The sequence below is a fragment of the Phocoena phocoena genome, chromosome 13 (genome assembly GCF_963924675.1).
Source record: "Phocoena phocoena chromosome 13, mPhoPho1.1, whole genome shotgun sequence".
NCBI classification, from domain to species: domain Eukaryota; kingdom Metazoa; phylum Chordata; class Mammalia; order Artiodactyla; family Phocoenidae; genus Phocoena; species Phocoena phocoena.
Genome location: NC_089231.1, coordinates 41,738,572 through 41,762,833, shown reverse-complemented (window position 1 = coordinate 41,762,833; position 24,262 = coordinate 41,738,572). Strand labels below are relative to the sequence as shown.

The window sequence follows — 24,262 nt, the reverse complement described above, 5'->3', positions numbered from 1 at the left end:
TAGGGATACATACAGACTGAAAGTGAGGGGATGGAAAAAGATATTCCATGCAAATGGAAATCAAAAGAAAGCTGGAGTAGCAATACTCATATCAGATAAAATATATTTTAAAATAGACTTTAAAATAAAGAATGTTACAAGAGACAAGGAAGGACACTACATAATGATCAAGGGATCAATCCAACAAGAAGATGTAGCAATTATAAATATATATGCACCCAACATAGGAACACCTCAACACATAAGGCAACTGCTAACAGCTATAAAAGAGAAAATCGACAGTAACACAATAATAGTGGGGGACTTTAACACCTCACTTACACCAATGGACACATCATCCAAACAGAAAACTAGTAAGGAAACACAAGCTTTAAATGACAAAATAGAGCAGATAGATTTAATTGATGTTTATAGGACATTCCATACAAAAACAGCAGATTACACTTTATTCTCAAGTGCACACAGAATATTCTCCAGGACAGATCACATCTGGGGTCACAAATCAATCTCAGTAAATTTAAGAAAACTGAAATCATATCAAGCATCTTTTCTGACCACAACACTATGAGATTAGAAATGAATGACAGGGAAAAAACATAAAAAACACAAACACAGAGAGGCTAAACAATACGTTACTAAATAACCAAGAGATCACTGAAGAAATCAAAGTAGATCAAAAAATACCTAGAGACAAATTACAACAAAAACATGACGATCCAAAACCTATGGGATGGAGCAAAAGCAGTTCTAAGAGGGAAGTTTATAGCAATACAAGCCTACCTCAAGAAACAAGAAAAATCTCAAATAAACAATCTAACCTTACACATAAAGTAACCAGAGAAAGAACAAACAAAACCCAAAGTTAGCAGAAGGAAAGAAATGTTAAAAATCAGAGCAGAAATCAATGAAATCGAAACAAAGAACAACAGCAAAGATCAATAAAATTAGAAGCTGGTTCTTTGAGAAGATAAGAAAAATTGATAAATCATTAGCCAGACTCATTAAGAAAAAGAGGGAGAGGACTCAATCAATAAATTAGAAATGAAAAAGGAGAAGTTATAACAGACACCGCTGAAATACAAAGTATCCTAAGAGAATACTACAAGCAACTCTATGCCAATAAAATGGAAAACCTGGAAGAAATGGACAAATTCTTAGAAAGGTATAACCTTCCAAGACTGAGCCAGGAAGAAATAGAAAATATGAACAGACCAATCACAAGTAATGAAATTGAAACTGTGATTAAAAATCTTCCAACAAACAAAAGTTGGGGACCAAATGGCTTCATAGGTGAATTCTATCAAACACTTACAGAAGAGCTAACACCCATCCTTCTCAAACTCTTCCAAAAAATTGCAGAGGAAGGAACAAACTCATTCTATGAGGCCACCATCACCCTGATACCAAAACCAGACAAAGATACTACAAAAAAAAGAAAATTACAGACCAATATCACTGATGAATATAGATGCAAAACCCCCCAAAATACTAGCAAAGAGAATCCCATAACACATTAAAAGGATCATACTCCATGATCAAGTGGGATTTATCCCAGGGATGCAAGGATTCTTCAATATACAAAAATCAATCAATGTGATATACCATATTAACAAATTGAAGAATAAAAACCATATGATCATCTCAATAGATGCAGAAAAAGCTTTTGACAAAATTCAGCACCCATTTATGATAAAAACTCTCCAGAATGTGGACATAGAGGGCCATATATGACAAAACATAATAAAGGCCATATATGACAAAACAACAGAAAACATCATTCTCAATGGTGAAAAACTGAAAGCATTTCCTCCAAGATCAGGAACAAACAAGGATGTCCACCCTTGCCACTATTATACAACATAGTTTTGGAAGTCCTAGCAATGGCAATCAGAGAAGAAAAAGAAATAAAAGGAACATAAACTGGAAAAGAAGAAGTAAAACAGTCACTGTTTGCAGATGACATGATACTATATATAGAGAATCCTAAAGATGACACCAGAAAACTACTAGAGCTAATCAATGAATCTGGTAAAGTTGCATGTACAAAATTAATGCACAGAAATCTCTTGCATTCCTATACACTGATGATGAAAAATCTGAAAGAGAAATTAAGGAAACACTCCTATTACTATTGCAACAAAATGAATAAAATACCTAGGAATAAACCTACCTAGGGAGACAAACGACCTGTATGCAGAAAACTATAAGAGACTGATGAAAGAAATTAAAAATGATACCAACAGATGGAGAAATATACCATGTGCTTTGATTGGAAGAATCAATATTGTGAAAATGACTATACTACCCAAAGCAATCTACAGATTCAATGCAATCCCTATCAAATTACCAATGGCAGTTTTTACAGAACTAGAACAAAAAATCTTAAAATTTGTATGGTGACACAAAAGACCCCGAATAGCCAAAGCAGTCTTGAGGGGAAAAAAAATGGAGCTGGAGGAATCAGACTCCCTGACTTCAGAGTATACTACCAAGCTACAGTAATCAAGACAATATGGTACAGGCACAAAACCAGAAATATAGATCAATGGAACAGGATAGAAAGGCCAGAGATAAACCTACACACCCATGGTCAAGTAATCTATGACAAAGGAGGCAAGGATATATAATGGAGAAAACACAGTCTCTTCAATAAGTGGTGCTGGGAAAACTGGACAGCTACATGTAAAAGAATGAAATTAGAAAACTCCCTAACACCATAGACAAAAATAAATTCAAAATGGATTAGAGACCTAAATGTAAGACCGTACACTATAATACTCTTAGAGGAAAACATAGGAAGAACACTCTTTGACATAAATCAAAGCAAGGTCGTTTTTGATCCACGTCCTAGAATAATGGAAATAAAAACAAAAATAAGCAAATGGGACCTAATGAAACTTAAAAGCTTTTGCAAAGCAAACTACAAACAAGACGAAAAGACAACCCTCAGAATGGGAGAAAATATTTGCAAATGAAGCAACTGACAAAGGATTAATCTCCAAAATATATAAACAGCTCATGCAGCTCAATATTAAAGAAACAAACAACCCAATCAAAAAATGGGCAGAAGACCTAAGTAGATATTTCTCCAAAGAAGACTTACAGATGGCCAAGAAGCACATGAAAAGCTGCTCAACATCACTAATTAGTAGAGAAATGCAAATCAAAACTACAATGGGGTATCACCTCACACCAGTTAGAATGGGCATCATAAGAAAATCTACAAATAACAAATTCTGGAGAGGGTGTGTAGAAAAGGGAACCATCTTGCACTGATGGTGGGAATGTAAATTGATATAGTCACTATGGAGAACAGTATGGAGGTTCCTTAAAAAACTACAAATAGAATTACCATATGACCCAGCAATCCCACCTCTGGACGTATACCCAGAGAAAACCATAATCCAAAACGACACAGGCACCCCAATGTTCATTGCAGCGTTATTTACAACAGCCAGGTCATGTAAAGAACCTAAATGCCCATCTACAAATGAATGAATAAAGAAGATGTGGTACATATATACAATGGAATATTACTCAGCCATAAAAAGGAACGAAATTGGGTCATCTGTAGAGACGTGGATGGATCTAGGTACTGTCATACAGAGTGAAGGAAGTCAGAAAGAGAAAAGCAAATATCGTATATTAGTGCAGATATGTGGAACCTAGAAAAATGGAACAGATGAACTGGTTTGCAGGGCAGAAATAGAGACACAGTTGTAGAGAACAAACGTATGGACACCAAGGGGGAAAAGTGCTGGGGGGGTGGGCGATGTGATGAATTGGGAGATTAGGATTGACATATATACACTAATATGTATAATATGGATAAGTAATAAGAACCTGCTGTATAAAAAAATTCTAAAATTAAAAAAAATTAAAAATAAATATAAGCATCCAAAGAAGTGTTAAATAAAAACTTCTAACACATAAAAATTAAGTCCCCGTTTACCTTCTCACTCATTAAAGGACGTCAAAACGTGACTTTGGATCACTGTAGATTAATGAAACTTCCATGAAGAAGTGACTAAAGTTACTGTCTAAAATTTACTAAAGTTAATGTCTAAAATAATCATGCATCATACTTAAGGTAACAACCTGGCCTGGGATCATTCCTTCCTAACATAGACATGTTTAACTGTGTTTATCTTACTTGTAGGAAATATTTTGGAAGTAAATAATATCCCCAGGAAAACTCATTCATGCTCATTCTTTGTATCCTTGCATAATAATATTTTTGCAAGAGGTACAGACACAATTTTATTTTACACTTTGGTTTTGGCACTTAACAATTTAGTTCTGAATCCACCCTTCTGAGGAACTTCTTGAGGACAAGTATTAAGGTACATGATTCTCTTTTGACTTTTGTTGATGTTTTCCAGTGCTCTGAAACTCTTTCATGTGAGTATGCTGCCCAGTGAATATTTTTATTATTCCATGTGTTTTATTCTAGATAATTATCTGTTGATGTAACTGTCTCATTCACGGTCTAGGCTTTTTAGAAACTAGACCACAGTTTATGCATTTCTGCATCCTCAGAGTCCAGCATGGTACCTGACTCATAGTAGACCCTCAAGACATGTTTGTTTGAAGGATGAAATAAAGTTTAATTACCTCATCCCTTTTGCAAATCTAGCACTTTGACCATTTAAAATACATTAGTGAATTAGAAGAGCGCACTATCTATTTGGTTCTCTAAAATGCAAATAGAATCACATTTTCCTCCTTGCTGGAAGATCCTTTCTTGTTACTTTAACTGCTTATCCTACTGCATGGTTTCATGCATTTACAATCATAATACAAATAAAGATAGATCCTTTTTCTTTTGTCTTAGGACAAAAGAAACATTTCCAGTTTCTCTTTTTCATTTGGTGTTCATCACATCTTCCAGTTTCTTTCTTTTATTTGGTGTTCATCACATTTCCATATCCCCAGCATTTAACTCAAAGTTTTGTGCATAGAAAACAGTAAATATATATGTCTAAATGAAGAATTCTAAGCAATAAGGATTATTCTCTCATTTTATGGGTAAGTAAAATTGAATTAAAGCAAGATTAAGTAATCTGTCCAAGCCCTCACAGTTTAGTCAACTGCAAAAGTCTGAATCACTTTTCTTCCCTTTTCTGGATGAAAACTATTTTCCTTTTAACACTCAGGTGAAATAGGATGTTGTTAGGAAAATCTTTCCTGACCACCCCAATCTTCCACTCCTACCTCTCCTTTCAAGAAAATGAATCACCCACTTACACATGTGACTTATTTTCGATCTTAAATGACTGTACCCATCAGACTATCATATAGTAATGTGTTTGTCTCTCCTCTTTTCTTGATGCCCCTGGAGAGAAGACCTATGTCTTTTTCATTTCAGCAATCTTAGTGCTTAGTATGTAATTGGTGCTCAAATCTGAATTTGTTGAATTCAGTTGAAAAGCCAATGTTAAGGCAGTATGTTGAAATATTAACTTAAACTTATATTTCATTTTTATAATCATACTATTACTTTAACCAAATATAATTTTAAAAATCATACAAATCCGATGAACCCTTTTTATAAGGAAACCATATATTGACTGACGCCTCAGTTCTCTGAGATCTGCCTTTGTTCTCACCACTCAGCTGAAACTGCGCTCTGGAAGGCCTCTAGGGACACCCAAGTCAATGGCTCCTTCCCTTCTCCAACTCCCCAAATGATCCACCTTGAAAATGATCCATCGTCTCCCTCTCGTACATGGGGCTGGACAGGCCAGGTTCTCTGTGTTTTCTGGCTCTCTGTCAGCTTCATCTCTACCCCTCCTCCCTGTTCTCTCTTCTTTCAGCCCATAGAGAAAGGCTCTGGTCTGTTGGCTGCCAATTTCCTACCTGATCTCCTGCTGACACTGTGTGGATGACTCCTACTTCTTTCCTCTCTAGTCTTTCTCCTCAAGGTTGGCCTCACATTTCCACCCGGCAGCCACTCATGCCTAACTGACCCTTTAGAATCTGAAACGCCTTAAGCACAAAACAGGCTGGCATGGCTCCTGCCCCGGCAAAGGCCCCTGCACCTCTCCCCGGGAAAGCTTCCCTCCACCTCCTGTCTCCAGCATCCTCAAACCATTCCCTGTAGCGCTGACACATCCATCCTCCTGCCCAAGGCTCAGTCAGTGCATCACTCTGCTGCTCGGCTGCTTGTATTCTTCCATGGTTCCCCAAGCTCAGGGACACCAACGAAGGAGCACACATTAGGACTGGGAAATGTCTGCCCTGACTCGCTTTTATGCACTCTTTAGTCCATCCAAACTCAAGGTTATTTGCTCTCAGATCACTTTGGCATATTCTTGTTTTTGTGACTTTATCCTCTGCTTTCCGTTCAGCTCCTTAACCTTTTCTCATCATAACTATCCTTATTCTTTGGGTTCATACAAATGCTTTCCTCCATGAAACCTTCAATTCCTTTGTGTTTTCACAGAACAGTTTTGCACATAAGGATGGACATTCATCTATTTTCACCTTTTAATTGGTTTATGTAATAGCTCCTTCAGAAGCAATTCTATAGCTTCCACAGTCTATAGTACTCTGCCCATACAGGAACTGAGGAGTATTTGATGACTCAGACAATTCTGACCTAAAGACAATTACTTCAGCATTATAGCAGCATCTCTGATGAGAAAGCTAACACCAGGAATAATATTTTAATTAAAATGTAGAAATAAATATCACAGGTTAATTTTGGTTTTTAAAAGCCTGTCTTAAGTGGTGGAGAGATGAATAGGGAGCATTTTTAAGGGCAGTGAAAACACTCTGTATGATACCATAATGATGGATGCCTGTCATTATGCATTTGTCCAAATCCAAAGAAGTGAACCCTGAGGTAAACTGTGGACTTGGGTGATTATGATGTATCAGCATGGACTCATCAATTGTAACACATGTACTACTCTGGTGGGGGATGTTAATCATGGGGGAGGTTATGCATGTGTGGAACAAGGGGTATATGGGAAATCTCTGTACTTTCCTTTTAGTTTTGCTGTGAACTGAAAACTGCTATAAAAATTGTCTCAAAAATATTTGTCTTAAGCACCAAAGTGAAACCAATTAAAAACACTTAATTTTCTTTATATTGTTTGCACATTTGAGAATCACAACACAAGACCTCATAACCCCCCAAATATCTCCTTTACCAACCTGCTATAATGCTATCCTCCTCAATCACCATATTGAAAATTTACTTCATTTGATTCACTGGTTTTTTTATTGAAATATATTTGACATATAATATTGTGTAATGTTAAGGTACACGGCATGTTAATTTGACACATTTGTATATTTGTAATCTGAAGAACATTGTAGTGATAATTAGCACCTCTATCATATCACATAATTATCTTTTTTTAGTGGTCATAATAATCAAGATCTAGTCTCTTAAAATGTTTGATGATTATAGTACAATATTGTTGTTTATATTCAGTACACTGTGCATTATATCCCTAGGAGTTATTTACTATTTATTGCAAGTTTGTATCCTTAAATATCTGTCCTACCTCCTCAATTCCATCCCCTGGTAACCAATATTTTACTCTCTGTTTTTACAAGCTTGTCTTTTTTAGATTCCAGGTAAGTGATATCATGCAGTGTTTGTCTTTCTCTATCTGACTTATTTCGCTTAGCATAAAGTCCTCTCTATGTATGTTGTTGCAAATGGCAAGGTATCCTTTCTCATTGCTGAATAATATTTCAGTGTGTGTGTGTGTGTGTGTGTGTGTGTGTGTGTGTGCGTATAGCCCCACATCCTATTTATCCATTCATTCACTTGCCATAATATCCTCTCGATTTACCCATGTTGGTGCAAACGGCAAGGTGTCCTTCTTTCTCATCGCTGAATAATATTTCATTGTGTGTGTGTGTGTATCCCCACATCCTATTTATCCATTCATCCATTAATAGGCACTTAGGTTCTTCCATATCTTGGCTATTGTGAATAATGCTGTAATAACACAGGAGTTCATATATCTGTTTGATATTCTGTTTTCATTTCCTTCAGGTATATACCCAGAGGTAGAATTGCTGGATTATATTGTAGATCTATTTTTTAATTTTTTGATTAAAAAAAATTTCCATATTGTTTTCTACAGTGGCTGAACCAATTTACATTCTACCAACAGTATACAAGGATTCCCTTTTCTCCACATCCTTGCCAACACTTGTTATCTTCTGTCTTCTTGATGATGGACGTTATACTAGGTGTGAGATTGATACCTCATTGTTGTTTCGATTTGTATTTCCCTGATGATTAGTGATGTTGAACATCTTTTCATGTACCTGTTGGCCATTTGGATAACTTATTTGGAAAAATATCTATCTAGTGCCTCTGCCCATTTCTTAGTCAGATTGCTCCCTCCCCCGCTTCCTTCCTTCCTTCCTTCCTTCCTTCCTTCCTTCCTTCCTTCCTTCCTTCCTTCCTTCCTTTCCTTCCTTCCTCCCTCCCTCCCTCCCTCCCTCCCTCTTTCTCTTCCTTCCTTTTTTGCTACTTAATTTTACGAACTCTTCATTTATTGGTTTGGCCAAAAAGTTCATTCGGGGTTTTCTGTAACATCTGACGGAAAACCCCAAACAAACTTTTAGGCCAACCCAATATTTTGGCTATTAACCCTTTCTGATACATGGTTTGCAAAATCGTTCTCCCATTCGGCAGGATGCCTTTTCATTTTGTTGATTGTTTCTTTTGCTGTGCAGTAGCTTTTAGGTTTGATGTATCCCCATTTATTGATTTTTGATTTTGTTGTTTGTGCTCTTGGTGTCATATCCATTTGAGTCACGGTTTACTGTGAAATATTCAAATGAGAATCTCTGGCCCAGAGAGGTAAGACTGTATACATATTACCTGGAATAGGACATATTCATATTCCATTAATTCATATTAAGAACAGAGTCTGTTGCATAGTGGGGAGTTCAAGGAAGCCAAGGTACAATGTGAGGAAACTGCTACTGTGAGAAAGTGGGTAGAATAAGATCAATACAAGATATTCCCACATCACTGTATCTTTTCCCTTCAACAAACATTTTGTAGGGAGCAAGCCTCACACATGTAAATCACTTTAGTGTATGACCACACAACCCATCACCCACCATTTCGTCCTCATTCTTCATGGATCAACCTTCTAAAAGTTGAAAAAAGAAGAGATTTTTTTTTTCCTAGTTGAGGTAATCAAGGAAGGTGTTATGAAGGAAGGTGACATTTGAATTGGACAAATTCCAACAGAGTCAGGAAAGATTTTAATAAGCAGCAGTTCCAAGATATCCTAGGATCTATTTCTATGAGAACATGTTATAAATTCCCAGAAATGGGTCCTAGAATAAATGCCTGTAAAATGCCTCTGGGAATGTATTATATATTCTAGAGTCCTGGAAAATAAGTGTAACTAAAACAAAATAAGGAAAAGGAGACAAAAAGAGGAAGAAAAGGAAAGTAGTACACACTAGTTGAAATAAATATGCTTCTTCAAATCATCAATCTGAGTTAAGTAATTAGTAGGCTATTAAAAATGGATATGCAACTCCCCAAATAAATATTTATGAATTGAGAACATTTTTGCAAGATTTAGCTAAGCCTCAAACTCTGGAGTCAAAAACATTCACCACAGCAATTCCGTTTACTGTGCATTTATGTGAAAAATGAACACAGCCTTATTTAATCTTCAAAATTGCCTACAGGTTAAGAATTATTATGCGCATTTTACTGATGAAGTATCCAGGTTTAAAAAGTATAGACGCTCAGGGCTTCCCTGGTGGCACAGTGATTGGGAGTCCACCTGCCGATGCAGGGGACGCGGGTTCGTGCCCTGGTCTGGGAAGATCCCACATGCCGCGGAGCGGCTGCGCCCCTGAGCCATGGCCGCTGAGCCTGTGCGTCCGGAGCCTGTGCTCCGCAACGGGAGAGGCCACAACAGTGAGAGGCCCGCGTACCGCAAAAAAAAAAAAAAAAAAAAAAAAAAAAGTATAGACGCTCAAAGTCACAGAGCTGCAGTATTGCTTCCCGATCAGGGAACAACTGTGAACCATAAAATAGCAGCTAGGGGTCTCAGCATTAAGTCAAATTTGCTTTTGCTCATTTTCAGACCCTACCCCATGACCTCAACTTACACTGTAGTGGTTGAAATGTGAGCCAAATGATTTGGGGTTTAAATCCGAATTATAGAAATTCTTAGTATAGCCATATTTATAAATTCTTTGGGTCTTAGTTTTTCCATATGTGAAAAACTGGGAACGATAACTGAGCCTAACTCCATTGTGTTGTTATAAGGATTACATGAGTTAGTTCTTAGAAGAGTGCCTGGAAAATAGTAAGAACTCAATGAATGTTACCTGCCATTATTATTCTTTGGGACCAAGTTAATGACTTAATTCTCTGCTTTTTAACTCTGTTATCTGAGTTACCCTCTTGACCCCAGCTAACTCCAGGATCTCCATTTCAAAAATATTTTTAAAATACTAATAACGAGGCTACAGATAGTTGCTCTTAGGGGGTATACTTTAAGACTCATCAAATATTTAATATTAATGAAAATCATAAGCTATTATATTGAGATAAATCAGAATGTACTGCTCTCTGTCTCTGGCATTAATTTTTCTTCTTTTATTCTTTCCCCAAATTTGGGTCAACGGCAAGTGTTTCAAGGAATGCTGTTAATATCCATTATTTTGAGACATGTATAAATCACTGCAGGGTATTTCAACTACATTTCTTTCTCTTAGGGTTCCTCTACCATTCTCTCAAGACACCTACAGACCAAATTACATTTTTAACTATTTGATATTATTCCAACTGATAGAACATAAGTAAAACAGACAAACACACATACACTGATAAAACAAAATAAGAAAATATCTTCCAGAAACCTCAAAAAACACTGAACACAAAAACATACAAAATAAAACTCATTTCTTTTTGAGCTATTGATGAACCATCAAATAAACACAAAAGGTAACAAGTGGTCCATTTTCTTTTTTCTGTACTTTGGTTAAAGATACAACCTATCATTCTAACCAGATTATTTATGAATGTATGGAATTGAAGGCTGAAGGATCAGCTGAGATTGTGTATTGACCCAAATGAACTCTTAAATGTTTAGAAAGGAACTCAAAATTGATGTTTTGCTGCATATGGGAAATTAATATCAACTTCACTTTACATACTTCAGGATATAAATTATAAAAGTCCTTTGCCTTCTCCATTCTCCTGAGATAAGTGTGAAATGATCTAACATGGACTGAAACACGCATAGCAGGCACTCAAAAATGGTAGTTCTACCATCCATTTTTCTGTAGTAACTTATAAAGAATATAAGCATATATAACAGTAAGCAAGACAGCATAAGAATTCAAAAGGACACTGATTTGGGTGGTAGGAGTCAGTTGGGTTCATCTCAATTTCTTCAAATGCAAAATGAAGTGGTTCCTGATTTTAAAGATTGAATTTTTCTATAGTGTAAATAATTTTACAGTCTATGAGCAAAGCAAGCATTTTTTCACAAAAGCATTATATACTTTTCAATTTAGACTGCAAATACGATAGATAGTATAAAACCAATTTATACTGTATCATTCTTGTATATCTTTTGATTTACAAAATGTACTAAGAACAGAAAGACAAATATGTCCAATAACTAGCAGAACTGAAGTCCAGGCAACCTGTAAGAATAAAATACACTATATGTGTGTGTTTTATACACTCTATAACACATATGTAAATATATAGGTATATATGTATGTGCATATATGCATATATATATTACATGAATACTATTTTAAATTGGTAGCTAATAAAACTTAAGCTTAAATTTTACCCTGGGGCTTTTTAAAGACCCACTCTAACTCAGCTCCTACCCATTTGTTTTTACATTCATGCACTAAAGCAATAAATGGATATTTTTTAGACTTGCTTAGGTTTTCAACAGAGGCAGCTGGTATATTATTTTCATTTTGTAAAATAAAGAAGAGCAAAAGAAGAGCAAAGAATATATATTCGTATAAGAAATGTCACTGCAAGTATTTGCCATTCATCAAGGAACTAACTGCTAATTGTACTAGATCTCTGCCTCTCTGAATTGCTTGCCCGTCATAGCCTCCATATGGGTCCATAAACATAACTGGTCTTACACAGCATCAGCCAATGTAGGTGTAGTGAAAAGCACATGGGTTTCAGATGATCTGGGTTCAATACTAAGCTCTACCGCTTAAGTAACTATTGATATATAGTTAATTTCAGTTAAATAGTATAACATCCACTAGAATTTATGCCCTTATGTTTCAATGAGCCTGGTGATTACACATTCTCTCCTTATCAGATACAATGAATTGGTTTAAGTTAAAAATATGAAAGCTTTACAAAAGTGTTCATCATTATTAGAGTTGATATGGCATCCCAGTGTCATCATCCCTTTATCCTGTGGCTGTTAGTTTCTTTCACACACAATTTTGTCCATTTAACGTTCTAAATATTTCTTAAATCTCTGCTTTCATCTTCATCCCTACTACCACCTCACTAAGGCAGGACCTCATGCTCTGTTTACAGCCTCCTCCCTTTTTATGCCACTTAAAACCATCTTGTAACAAAGATGCCACAATGATGAATCCCAAAACACAATCAGACCATGCTATATTCCTATCCAACATCCTAAAGTGATTCCCTGTAAACTACAAAGTGAAGTTCAAGCAATAAAAGGGCATTCATAGTCTACCCTAATCTTACACCTGAACTACTTTTCCAGACTCATCTCTCACCACTTCCACCCTCAACATTAAGAATTCCCTTCTCCCCTTCACCAGGTGACTATCTCCTACTTAACTGTTACGAATTAACTTGAGGACTTTCCAAGGCATGGCTAAGAGGCCTAGAAGGCATTCTCACATACAAACTAATTTCCATGTTATAATACACCTATTTATTTATGTGTCAATCTTTCTGGCTAAAATGTGAGTTCTTAATGATGAAGACCTTTTTTTTCTTTGTCCTTCTAGCACCCAGGCTAATGCCTAGCACATATTAGGCACATTTGTTGAATATATATTGTTGTTTCTATCTGAACCACATCTGAGCCAAAAATCTTTACACAACACCAAGAAGCCAGAAATTGAAAATCATCAAATTAAAACAATAATAAGCTGGAATAGCCACATGACAAAGACAAAAATAATATTATTCCAAAAGTTAATCCACCATTCCTATGTTTCAAAGGCAATCTCATTACACCTAAATATTTCAAAGAGATATTTTGAAAAAATCAACTGCTTCCATTCATCATATCTAAATAAAATCACATAGCAATTATTAATGGTAATTGTGAGAAATATTTTATAAACTTAATTTGAATGGTAATATCCATTTTGATAAAAATTTAAAGGAAAGATTGAAAATGATGTCACATGGGCCGCATTGAGGAAAAACATATTTTTAAGTGAAGTGAAGATTGAAGGGTCCTGGGAACTAAGCCAAAAACTAAATATGTAGCAACTACAGTGACACATTAACCCTCAAACAATAATTACCTTCCTACTGCAGTTATTACTTGAAAGATTATCCTTTCAGGGATTGATTCAGAATATTTTACCATATTAAGTAAAATGCAGCTGGGTCACAGATACTAAGAGAAAAAGAGAAAACAAAAAAGAAAAAAAACATCTATGATACATGTTTTTAAGTTATGTATTTCCCTCCATTAGAGTTCTAGGTTTGTTTCTGTTCTCATCTATTAATAATTTTGAACATATCTATACCCAGATTTGGGTTTTCTTGGCCTTTCTTTTTTCATATAACTAGTCCCTTAATGCTTCCTCCTGAGTCTTATTTTCCAAACTCTTAATCAACATTTCCACTTTCTTCTGGGCTCTAATGTTACCAGTTGTCCTTTAAAAATGTGGCCATCTGCAAGTAGCAAATAAATAACTCCTAAACTCTTTTCATGCAATAGATTTCGTCTTTAGATTGGTTAATATGATTCCCAGCTAGTCCAGTAAGTGACTTTGCATGATAATAAGCGATTTGTAAATGGCCTAGTCCAGTTCAGCTATTCTTTTTAAGCATTTCTATTCACTGTTAAGTTTTTAAAACGCTTTATAATCATTTTTGCTTGATATTCTTCATAATAAAATTGTGGAATAGGTCAATATGAAACTCACTGGAATCTAAGTTTCTCAGAGATACTACATAATTAGGCTTTTATATTTCTCCAAGGTAAAACAGAGGCTAGCCTCAAAAATATTGGAAGAAAGAATTGGTAATAGTGTCACTTTATAAATTTGCACAGAATTGATGAAACATTCCTAAGGACTTGAAAAGATAGCACTGAACAGATGAGTTTGCTAAACATTTACATGAAGGTCACCTGACAGCCTTGCGGCACTCTGCGTTTAGAGTTGGATTGCAAGAAGAATTCCTGAAGCAAAATTCCAGATACAGTCTCCTTCACAATAAAAATGATTCAGCTTTCCTACCCAGCCTCTACAACTAACATCAATCCAATTTCCCACTAACTCTGCTAATTCTTCCTCTGCCATGGGTTTTGAACCATACTCTAAGCCTTAACTCTCCTAAACATCCTCCAAGTTTAGACCTATGTCACTTCACCTAAGGATTACTCCATTTCACCACTTACATCAATTTTGAAATGCCCAGTATTTTGGCTTCTAAAATATCCCCTATTCTTATGTGGCTGCCTTCATTTTCTTTTGGGGTTCTTTTCCCCCTACAAACTCCTTCTATGCCACTTGTTCCTGATGGGTTTACATTCTGCAGGATGATATATTTTGAGCTCCTCTCTCCTTAGTCTATGTAATTCTGAGGTGATCTTATCAACCACAACAGCTTCTAGCAGCACTTCTCTGAAATCTTTCAAATGTCTCTCTCTCCAACCTGGATGTTTCTTCTAAGCTGAAACATATGTCCCCAATACCTATTAAACATCTCTAATGGATACTGCATAAATACCATAAACTTTATATGTCAAACCAGCTTCCTTCAAATGTTTCTCATTTTGAATCTTAGTAAATGTAATCACCATCCACTCAGGAAACCAGACCCTAAATCCTGGAGTCATACCAAAATGTTCTGTGCTTCATTTTCCACATTCAGTAAAACTTTATTTCTCTAAAATATTTGAGAAACTACTATGTACCAGATATTAAGCCATGTGCTAGACATACCACAGTGAGCAAGGTAGACATCATTCTTATAGAATTTACATCCTAATGGAATGTACAGAGGTAAAGAGGCCATTCATATGGTAATCTATGTGGAAGACATTCCCAAGAGTTTGGCAATATACAACCTATGGAGCTGTATATGGTAGTCCTGCAGACACAGTGTCAAAAGAACAAAAGTATCATGTTCGTTATTACCTTTTTTACTATGCCTCTGCATTATAATTTTCCTGGACTGCCACAATAACTTTCTAACCATTTTCTGTCTTTTTTCCTAGTCCCTATTGTATTCATCCACTACGACACTGCCAGAATAATCTTTCTAAAATTCCAAGCTGACCATAACCGTATCATGCTAAACACCAGCTATAGGATACAATCCAAAGTCCTTAAACCGGCTTACAAAGCCTTCATGATAGAGCCTCTTTATCCTCCATTCCTCCACACGTTCTCCACTGCGGCCATGCTAAGCTCCTTGCCCATCTCCATGCTCAGAGTACTCTCTCACTGTTCTGGGCCTCGAAACATGCTCTACCATAAATAATCCTCCCCATCTGAATCACTTCTTGCCCTTCACACTTATCCCTGGCATCAATCTCTATAAAGTCTTCCTTAAGATTCATCACGGTCCTATGGGTGTCCCAACTCTGCTCTCTCATGTCACCCTGCCATATGCCCAACATACTACTTATGGAATCAGATTATAATTACAAGTTTGCTTCTCTTTCCTGATAGACAATACGTTTTTGAGAGTCAGCGACCCTGCTTTGCTCATTTTCATATTTTTGCTTCCTCTAACAGTGCCTTGCATGTAGGAGTTCCTCGAGAAATAGCTGGTGAATAAATTAATTGGTGGCAAATAGTCTACCTTGCATAATGATATTGGGTTTTTCCTCATATACCATGTTATGAAGTCATACCTATCTCGGAATGGACAGTAGTTTCCTAGTGTAGGAGGCCACTCACCCTTCCTGTCTCCATTCCAGGTCCTTCACAGTGTCTAATAAGAGAATCCTTCTGAAAAATGGCAGTCTTACAATTCCTTCAAAGTACAAGATTCACTTCCTGAAGGAAGCCCTCATCATTACTTCAATAGAAATAGTATATTCTTATTCAGAACTCTCCATGTTTTAACACAGGAATAGATATTTGCCTACTTTTTTGCTAAGAAACTTTTCTATGTATATGTGTAATAGGGAAGAACAAATCTGACTCCATACTGGATCTGTTTATTTTACTTTAACCTTCCTGTTCTATTGTTTTTGCTACAAGTTAAAAATGTTGCCTACAGCCTGAAATATACAGGATAGCCCATTCTCAAGGCTCTGAGAATGTTTAAAGGTATAACACTTCTCCATTCATATAGAGATAAAAAGTTGCAGAACAGAGAATAACATTTATGGCTGGACCTGCCTGGACAGCTACAAGAACAAAGGATTCCCACACCAAGAAGTCTGCACCGACCAACCATACACCCTCCCCTTTTAGTACAAAAGAAGTCTGAATTCTAACTTGGATAACATGGTTCTTTGGGACACTAATCCACCATCTTCTTGGTCTGCTGGCTTTCTGAACAAAGTCGCTATTCCTTACCCCAATACCTCAACTTATTGGACCGTCGTGCGGTGAGCAGTACGAGATTGCACTTGGTAACGTATGTACTCTCTTTACCGTGACTGTATTAAGAGCCATATGAATAAAGACTCTTCTGTCTTTGAGTTGTCTCTATTATCTACCCATTGCTGTAAGTGTGACAGGTATTTAATATATCCTTTTTGAAAAAATTCCCTCTGGATTCTGGCCCCAACATGCTGCCACAACTATTCTTACAAATTCAATTATATTCTATTTCATCTGATTTGATTTCTTAGCAGTGTCTATCAAAGCTGACCGCTCTCTTTCTTGAAAGATGGACTTCGCTTAGCTTTCCTACACTATGCCCTTCTGATTTGTCTTTTGTCTCTCTGGCTACTTCTCAGTCAGCTATGGAAGCTGTTCTTTAACCGAACCATTAAACCTTCTTCCTCAGAGGTGCCTCCTTCTCCCCCCGGGTCCACTTCCCATCTTACACTTCACAGCTCAATCTGTGCTTTTTATAGCCTCATTTTGAAAGAGGTAGGAAAGTAACTTCAATCCATCTAATGTATGGAAGAATGTGTTTTAATGAGCATAGTTCCTATGGTAATATTGAACAGTGGGGGAAAGAAGAGAAGAGCAAACCACTGGATGATTTTAGAAAAAAATTTCTGCAGCTATATAGCATTAAAAGGACATTTTGTGATTAAGTTTTATAAAGACAGGGTTATGTGGAGGGCAGGGAAACTTAAGGGTTGTTTTGTTGTGTAAAATGTTGTCAACTTAAGGTGTTGTTTTGTTCTGTAACATGGTGATTCAGATCATGGTAGTGAATATAAAATCACCTGTGTTTGTATGATCTGGCTTTAAACCACCAAAGAGAGTACTGTGCATTTACCACTGCAAAAGTTGTAACAGCCTTCCTCAGGCAGAAGTGTTTAAGAGTCTGATAACGTCCAGTAACTTACTTAAAAGAGGATAAAACAACACACCGTCAGGCAAGCAATCGGATTTAAATAGAGCCAATTTAGAAAGCGTAGTGCTTTAGTAAATTCAGAAATTAATCCAGATTAAGACATTTTGCTTTCAGGATCTATTTCAAAAGACCAATTCTACAGCTCTAACTTAGAAGTGCGAGCAGTGGAGGGAGTCAAAATGTATACGCTATAAAAATCCTCATGCGTTCAAAAGCATACCTTCAAAAATTTTAGAGCAAAGTCATCAGCATGAATTATTTCAAAATGATAGAAATATGGCTTATTTTTTTAAAGAATAAATCCATTGGGAATGGGGAAGATTGTAATTTATTCTGATATAAAGAATCCAGAAATTTAGATAATATATCTGAAACACATTTCTGTCTTTTGTATAACACAGTTTATGTTAAATTGTTTGTTCAAGGAGTTATTTAATCTATATGTTTCATCCAGAAAACTGACACATTTCTCCTATGCACATGAAGTAAGTTACTGACTGAAGTCCACAGGTCTCTAAAGCAAACTTAAGAATTTAATTGAAATTTTATTGCCACATACGCCTATCCAATCAAGGAGAAACTAGTGATTTTTTATAGCTCAGAATTGTGTTCTGAGAGCTAAACTTTCACATCTGGGTTCAACAAACTCCCAAAGACAAGATGCATAAGATTATATAAGTGAGACACATTAAATCAAGTGATTCCATATATAAAAACCCACCACTTTGCCTAAGAGAGGATGCATTTTGTTCACTGTTATTCCTGAAATTTATTCTGTTTATATACCATGAACACACAGTATCTACGATTATAAATTTCTTGGTAACCCATTGTTGGGATTTGTTTAAAATATTTTTAGTGACGATAATCTTTATCTCTTGTATAAATAAGTATTTCTTTGTGACCTTCATGACCAACTTAAAAGTTCTTTGAAAATCGTAACATGACCTTACCTTGCTTCCATTTTCTCTCGCTTCTTGTTCCATCTTGAGGTCAGAAATTAGCAGATTCTTATATTTGTTTTTTCCATTACCGCTGTGGTCATCTATTCTGTATTCTGAAGTCAGCTGTGCTGAGAGGGGACTGTCACTCAGGTTCAGTGGCTGCTCGTCCGGCTCCAGCCCAGTTTTGCCATCACCGTTAGAGTCGCCCATCTCCCTGCAGTGTGTTCCCCCTGAAGCAATTGAACTATGCCCCAGAGTCTCATTGCCATTAAAGCTCTCGGCAGCAGAATCATCTGTTGGAAAGAAAAATTTATATTTTGATTTTACTGATATGCTAATCAGTTTCTACTTCAACTAGCATTTTTTTTTTTTTTGGTACAAGAGATAAAAGGAAAATTTATAATGATAACAGGATAAATGTATGAAGAGGTATAACAATATTCATAAACAATACCCCTAGAAATTTGCTATGATTTTGATTGGGATTGAGAACTTACAGCTTGACAATATTGAATCTTCCTAGTCATGAACATGGAAGATGTCTCTATTTACTTAGTTCTTCTTTGATTTTGTTCATCAGAGTTTTGTAGTGTTGCTCATATATATCTCATACATATTTTGTTAAATTTATACCTAAATATTTCATTTTGGCATGCTAATGTAAATGATACTGTGGGGTTTTATTTGTTTTTTGTTTTAAACCTCTTTATTGGAGTATAATTGCTTTACAATGGTGTTAGTTTCTGCTTTATAACAAAGTGAATCAGTTATACATACACATATGTCCCCATATCTCTTCCCTCTTGCGTCTCCCTCCCTCCCACCCTCCCTATCCCACCCCTGTAGGTGGTCACAAAGCACTGAGCTGATCTCCCTGTGCTATGTGGCTGCTCCCCACTAGCTATTTATTTTACGTTTGGTAGTGTGTATATGTCCATGCCACTCTCTCACGTTGTCCCAGCTTACCCTTCCCCCTCCCCATATCCTCAAGTCCATTCTCTAGAGAATAGACTCAACTAGCATTTATTGAGCTCCAATTGTGTGCTTGGCATTGTGCTACCTAACTTTACATATAATGTGTAGTTTATCCTTAGCAATAAACTTGTGAAGTAGCCATTATTATTTTTAATCTAGTAGGCAAATTTAGGCACAAGAAGTGAAGTAAAATAATTAGAAGATAAAATAATAAGATGAAACAAAGAAAACAGTTCAATCTCAAATGCAATCTCAGAGAAAAGTAAATTAAAAAAAAAAAAAGCGAGAACAAGATATTTGCCAATTATCTTGCAAGTAGTTTTTGTTTTTCCAGGGAGAACAACCAGATTTGGTGAAAATTCTCTGATGAAAGCATCTTCCACCTTGCTAGTGCGGTATATATTGGTACAAGCTATGGGTGTTTAATATGCATCTGAAACATTAAAAGTGCTCAGAAACTTTGCTCCAGGCATTATGAAGACTATTAAACCTAAGGAGTTTGATCATTGCCTGCATCTCTGCTCTGCAGGTAAAAAGACAGTTAAATCAGTGTTGTTTATAATACAAGATTTAGAAATGATATAACTTATCAAAACTAAAAATTTGGCTTAACATATGTTGGAACGTTTAGATTATGGAATTAATCAATATTCTATTTTAAATACACAAGAAAATGTGAGTCATGAGGCACTGACTGGAAAAAACTAGCTACAGAAAGGTGTGGTCAATATGATCCCGATTTCGTAAAAAGAAAACACATAAACACAAGAACAAAAAGACTGAAAAGGGCTTCCCTGGTGGCGCAGTGGTTGAGAGTCTGCCTGCTGATGCAGGGGACACGGGTTCGTGCCCCGGTCCGCGAAGATCCCACATGCCGCGGAGCGGCTGGGCCCGTGAGCCATGGCCGCTGAGCCTGCGCGTCCGGAGCCTGTGCTCCGCAAGGGGAGAGAAGACTGAAAAGTTGTAGTCCGAAACGTTAATACTGATGTTCTCTTAACAGTGTGGCACTGAATTTTCTAATATTCTCTATTATCTACTCTATGTATAATTTATAATGTATTATAAAATGTATCATTTATAATATATAATTAAATGTATATATAATTTTTCTATAACAGAAATGGAAAAACTGTAGAAAAAAGGGAAAAAGGAGAAGCAGAATTAGGAAAACTTTTCTGGCTTTAAAATACGTAATAAGCTTGTTTAGAAGAAAATATATCAATAACAATGTACTCAGAGTGAGAAATAAAATTTACGTAAAAAATAAAATTCTGTTTCTCTTAATTTCCTCTTTACATTTATGATAAGAATTTACTGTTAATTTTAAAGGATTATGATGGACAAAAGTATTAAACTGTTTCCTTTAGGGCAGGGCTATTGATGAAACCATGTAAATTTCAGTGAGCAAAAGTAATAATATTCAGTGATTTTTTGTGACTTTTTTGTTTGATTTCTGCTATTCTCAAATATGCTTTCCTTTTGTAAGGTGTAATGAAATATTTGATGCCTTCTAATCAATTAAATTCACAGAAATAATGTTTACCTTCTGAAGGAGTAGTACAGCTCACTTCTTCATTCATTTATTCAACAAACATTTACTGAGTGCCTATTTTTGGCCAAAAGGGGGTTAAATATTTGGCCAATAGAGACCCCTGCAGCTTCAATGAGTCAATGAGTTCACAGATAATTTAAAGAGACAGAAAAATAAACATTCAACTAAACTACAGAGTAAAAAAGGAACAAGGAATCCAGAACAAGGGATAAAGGCATCAGAGAAGGTTTCTATAGAAGGTGGCTGAATTCCAAAGCTTTAACCAGGTGAAGAGTTGGGGAAGAGCATTCCCCACCTAGACATCGGCAGGTGCAAAGTCACAGAGGCAAGAATATGCAGGGCACGTGATGAATAAGAGTAGAGAGCTGAGTGCAAAAGAGAGACAGAAGAAAGGAAAACCTTAAAAGGGAGGAAGATAAGTGTTTTGTGTATCAGAGAGCTTGGATTTTACCTTGAGTGTCAACAGAAGTAATTTTAATTTACTGTGGGAAGTGATGTGAAAAAAATATGCTTTAAAGAGATGACTCTGTCTTGGATGAGAATAGTATGAAGGTGACAAAATGGAAGTTGGGGAGACCAGTGAGGAGATGTAGAAACCATCTAAGTCAGCATTGCTGAAAGCTCAAACTAAAACAGCAGCAGTGCAGAATAAGAGTGGATGACTAAAAAAAAAATCTTAAGAATGGAAAAGAAATCAAAAACAAATTTATGGTTACCAAAGGGGAAACGTAGGGAGGAGGGATAAGTCAGGAGATTGGGATTAACATACACACTCTACTATATATAAAATAGGTAACCAACAAGGACCTACTGTACAGCACAGGGAACTCTACTCAATATTCTGTAATAACCTAAAGGGAAAAGAATCTGAAAAAAATGAATATATGTATATGTATAACTGAAACACTTTGCTGTACACCTGAAACTAACACAATCTTGTAAATCAACTATACTCCAATAAAAATGAAAAAAAAAAAGAACAGTTAAGATTGGTAATAGATAGATAAGGGTCCAGAACAAAGCCCAGGTTCCTTGCTCTAGTAAAAAAAATGAAAACAAAGGGCATTCAGTGTAATTATCAGCAAAATAGTATTTTTAAACAATTTTCAGAACCTATTTTGTGAGAAAATTAAAACGTGTTCACAGCACAAGATTCTACTTTTAAATTACTCTGTTTATGTACCCGTTCAAGAAAAGACCTCATTTGGAGAGAAGACAAGAGAATTTAGGAAACTGGCCATAAGAAATATGACATAGCAGTTTCCATGGCTATTAATTTGAGAAACTGATAACATTCTTTTAACAAGGAAATATCAAGGTTTGAAAAACAAAATTAGGGGAATAACGTATAAGTAATTTGGAATTTTATGGACGTTCTTTTATGCTAAGTCATATGGTTATGCTTAAGTATGAAAGGTCATTTCTGATTATTTCTTTCCAAGAAAATCCAAAGAAGAGTATCATGGACACATTCAAGTCCAATTATTTAATTCATGAAGAAAACTGTGATTTACCATTTGTGAACTAGAATCCTTTAAAAAATAATAAAAGTTTCATGTAAGAAAAATTTATCAATATGTTAAAAAATATAACGCTAAAGATACATTTAAAAACTAAATCTACATTAGCATGAAACAAATCCAATGTCAATTATAGTTAAAAATTAAACAAGCTATATCTGTTGCTTTAATCTGATATCATCATACATATTTGTAAATAGTATACCGTTTGTTCATTTTTCAGGTAAGAGAAACATCATTTATCAGGAGAGTCTTTAATAAAAGTCATGTATTTATAATTTTTGTATAAAGAATAAACAATAAAGGAGAAAATATTTTTAGACGGAGTGGTTCACTCCAGATGTTACCAAGGTAACTAAATTCAACAGCTTTACATATTTCATTCCTGAGTAAATCAGTACGTTTCATGAAGAACAAATTAATTATTCACTCATTTGAAACAAATACTTATCCACATATTTTATCTTGTAAATGGTAAAAGAACTGATAATCTCACGTGCCACTGTTTCATAAATCAAAATTTAAAACAAAGTTTTTGATGTCTGTATTAGAAAAATTTAATATAAAGAGGTGAGCAGACATTGAGGATACCGTAATGATTTTTTATTGTCTAGCTTCGTAAAACCACGTTAATGGCTTTTATTCTCTCTTCCTTAAAGATACTTTTTCAGAATTATAAACCACAAATCTAAGACTCCTGTTTATCATAACAATTCACATCAGTTTACTGCTTTACATGGGAAATCTGCTTCCTTACCCAACAGAGTTTGCTCCATCCTGCGTGGCTGCTGGCATATGGGTACCGGGCTGCTACACATGTAGTGTTTAGATCTGTAGATATGACCTTTAGGTTCACAGGCCCTGATCGATGGTGTTTCTCTCAAATTTCAGCCTGGGTACCATAGAATTGGAACCAAAAACTCTGTACTTGAGTCCCAAGGAAAAACAGCACCTGGAGCTTTGGAAATTAAGGTGCCCAGTGTACCTAGCAACAGAGGAGAATGTGAAATATGATGACAGGTAGTGTGGAATCTAGTGACATCAGGAGGGCAGTTGAATATTTGGGTTGTGTTTGTGCTGAGGTTAGTTTTGATGGGATGAATTTAGTGTTGCCAAGGGGGCTGTCCAAGTGAGCTTGGCTCTTGTCTATCACACTAACCACGAGTGGCAGCCTATTTGTTTACTTCTTTCTCCTTCCCTACTCCCCATTCCCTCCACCAATTAGTACAGACCCTAGAAATACCATTTGTTTAAATTATTTCTAACATCCCCACCAGCATTTTGTGTGAAGTGGTTTCATCTGCACCAGAGTCAATGGTTAGTCCTCCTTATATAAAAAGAATTAACCTATAACAGTGTGTGGTGTATGTATATTTAAGTATATCTATTAATATACGTAATATGTATATCCATCTTTCTCTCTATATATATACATACATATATCTATTTTCTCTATATATGTAGACATGTATATGTATATCTCTATTTCTGTATATAAATATATGTGATATATATTTGAAATCTCCCAAAGCACCTGACCTACTTTTGT

The 24,262-nt window shown here is 35.7% G+C and overlaps 1 protein-coding gene across 8 annotated transcripts in view; it reads right to left on the bottom strand.

The window, feature by feature from the left end:
* Positions 1–24,262, bottom strand: part of NOL4 (nucleolar protein 4) — a 394,072-nt gene that overhangs the window by 162,012 nt on the left and 207,798 nt on the right. For 6 of the 8 annotated variants that reach the window (XM_065889362.1, XM_065889364.1, XM_065889363.1 and 3 more), the window contains one exon: positions 18,676–18,959. In XM_065889362.1, the coding sequence (XP_065745434.1) occupies positions 18,676–18,959 (284 nt within the window). Of the gene's footprint in view, positions 1–18,675; positions 18,960–23,470; positions 23,490–24,262 lie in introns of those variants that run through there. The other 2 variants (XM_065889367.1, XM_065889368.1) reach the window with 1 other exon arrangement.